General features: G+C 44.6%; 1 protein-coding gene across 1 annotated transcript; it reads right to left on the bottom strand.

Annotated features, from left to right (window-relative positions):
- Window positions 1-1,401: 1,401 nt before the first annotated feature.
- On the bottom strand, window positions 1,402-1,965 carry LOC128276654 (uncharacterized; the record flags this gene model as incomplete). The annotated part of the gene is made up of 2 exons (XM_053015111.1): window positions 1,579-1,965; window positions 1,402-1,527 (listed from the first exon to the last, which is right to left on the bottom strand). Coding segments are annotated over exons 1-2 (513 nt in total), but the record flags the coding sequence as incomplete, so codon positions are not given.
- Between the last annotated feature and the right edge of the window lie 529 nt (window positions 1,966-2,494).

Genomic DNA, 2,494 nt, shown 5'->3' with positions numbered 1-2,494 from the left:
CTCTGCTTCTGCGAAGACCACAATCGTTGCCAGATCGTCTTTTCTGAAGATCGTTATAACCGGCCGCGAATAAGCGAAGCGGAGCACCATTAGATCATTTCGAACCTAAGACCTCTAATCATTCGCTTTACCACCGCGATGGCAAACTTATTTAATAACGATCACAACCATCGCGACTCTATCCGGGAATAAACCGGGTTGCGGTTTTTCACATGAACTATTGTACAGACCTTTCTCACAATGGCGACAGCCGTTTTTCAATTTATTTCTAAAAAAATTCAACCTCACATGCTAGGTACTTTAAATTTCCATTATTCATCATCACAGTTATAGTATAAATTCCAAATTGTACTTTGGGCAACGGCCGAGAACGCTTCGGTTGGTCACTTCTCCATACTACTGAATGTTGCGTCGCGTTAAACTTCTGGTGGGGTTGTCTCAACCATTATTCTTACCTTTCTTCGGAACGGATTTCTTCGACAACACTATTAACTTATGCGTATGCGTTTCAATGTCTAGTTTCTGCTAAACGAGCAGTTCTGCTAAACGAGTTTCTAGTTTCTAGGATTTTCACCAAAATATAACAATCATCCAAATCCAACCCAATCCACTGTAATCCAAAATGCGACTGGCGTGAACTAATTGGTACATGTGTCGGTTTCCGGTGAAAATCCCGAGTGTGCGTGAAGCCGACAAAAACCAGACAGTTGCTCGATCGTCCTTTGTTCGCGGACGTTGATTTGGTCGTATTTGTTGATATTGGTGAGAGATCGCCAAGAAAATAGTAGAAGTTTTGTGTAATGCAGCAGATCACATAAAAAAAGCGAAGCAAAGAATTTCGAATCGTTTTGTATTCTTGTAGAGTAGAAATGAAAGAAATCGTTTTAAGTACTTCCAGTTAGACAGTTTTATTGACTTTCGACAGACACTTTCGAGATTTAACGCTGTGGCCACATTGTTTTTTCTAGTAGTAAACGCTAATGCGCCCCGTATTTCGACATGTATTTCGCGCATGGCCCGATTGATGGCGGCACAGAGCGCAAAGTAGCCCGTTTCGCATTCGCCCGGGGTCCAGAAGCAAAAATTGAGCGTATCGATCAGGAACATCCAATCGACAGCTTTCGGATCCTTCGCCGTCGGGTGGCTGATGCTGGTAGAAATTGTCCACGCTGATCTCCTTCTCCCGGATGCCCTGGATAACACGATCGGCCAATTTTTCGATCGCACCATCATTAACTTTCACGTACCGTGCTTCACGATCAGCTCGCTCGATTCGGCCGGTTGCAGAGGACACTATGCACCGAAAGAAGCGTCCGACGAGAGTTTTTCTGACGTGTTTGACATTCGATATCCGATATCCTTTATATCGAGGAGGCGACTCTGGCAGTCGCCTTCCTTTACAGAAACGTCACGGCGCAGCTTCTCGGTCACGTACGCTTCGGCCGAAAACTTTTCTGCCTCCTTTATTTGGTTGATCAGTTCCGCCTGGAACAGTTTCTCCTTCCTTAGTTCCCGTCTTTGACGAACCTACGGGGAATTTAAAGCGCCTTAGCTTAGTCCGTTTCGATCAGTGCTTACCTTCAGCCACTCGAACTTCATTCGCTTGCGGAGCTTTTTTAGCTTATGTTTGCGCATTTTACGCCTCCGGATCACGATAAGACGAGCGGCCTGCTTTCCACGGTCATTCGGCTGCACGATACCCGTGTTCAGATTATAGCCAATCAGTTCCCCGGTGCCCGGCCGTTGGATCGGGTTTTCTATGATCCGCGAAACCAGCGGAATGAGACCAGAGGATTGCGCCGTACGCCGTTGCCAATTTCGAGCGCTCTCATTGTCGGTGGCCGTAGCTTCTGCGATGGCAGCGCGTACCGTTCCGGGACATTTTGATCCATTCGTAGCGTGATTCGGCTGAAACTTGAAAATTAATGTTGTCTGTTCTCTAGATTCCGGCTTGGCGTTTGACATATCACATCGATTTCCCTATAGTAACTCAAGTCGACAAATAACATGAGATTGCCCTATAGTACGACGGATTTCGTCATTCTATTAGTGGGTTGTTCAACATGTTTTGGAAAATACGATTTTATGGTTTGAAATACTGTTTTTTTTTTTTCGGTATAGTCTCCTGTAATTTCCTTGCCAAAACCTTCAAACCTTTTGGGTCGATTGTCAACGATCGATTGTCGATTCAAACCTTTTGGGTCGATTGTCGACATGTCGATTGTCGATATGTCGATTGATTATAGAGAAATTTTGTGTCAACATTGTGAAACGTCAACATTGTGTTTGGAAGCGCTTTGGAAACGGCTTTGGTAAAACTTTGGTAAAACTTTGGTAAAAATGGAAGTGAATCGGCTTGATAACCGAACGAGGGATCGAACCGAATATCTGAAGTTGCTGTTTGCAAATGAAGCAGCTCTACTAAATATGCAGGGTAAGGGTAAAGGTAAAAATGAAGACGAAGAATACAATGCTTGGAAGGAAGCTTGGCAGC

Source organism: Anopheles cruzii, unplaced genomic scaffold, assembly GCF_943734635.1.
Source record: "Anopheles cruzii unplaced genomic scaffold, idAnoCruzAS_RS32_06 scaffold01895_ctg1, whole genome shotgun sequence".
Classification (NCBI taxonomy): Eukaryota; Metazoa; Arthropoda; class Insecta; order Diptera; family Culicidae; genus Anopheles; species Anopheles cruzii.
Note: the sequence above shows the minus strand (reverse complement) of the source record. Positions and strands in the feature narration are given on the sequence as shown.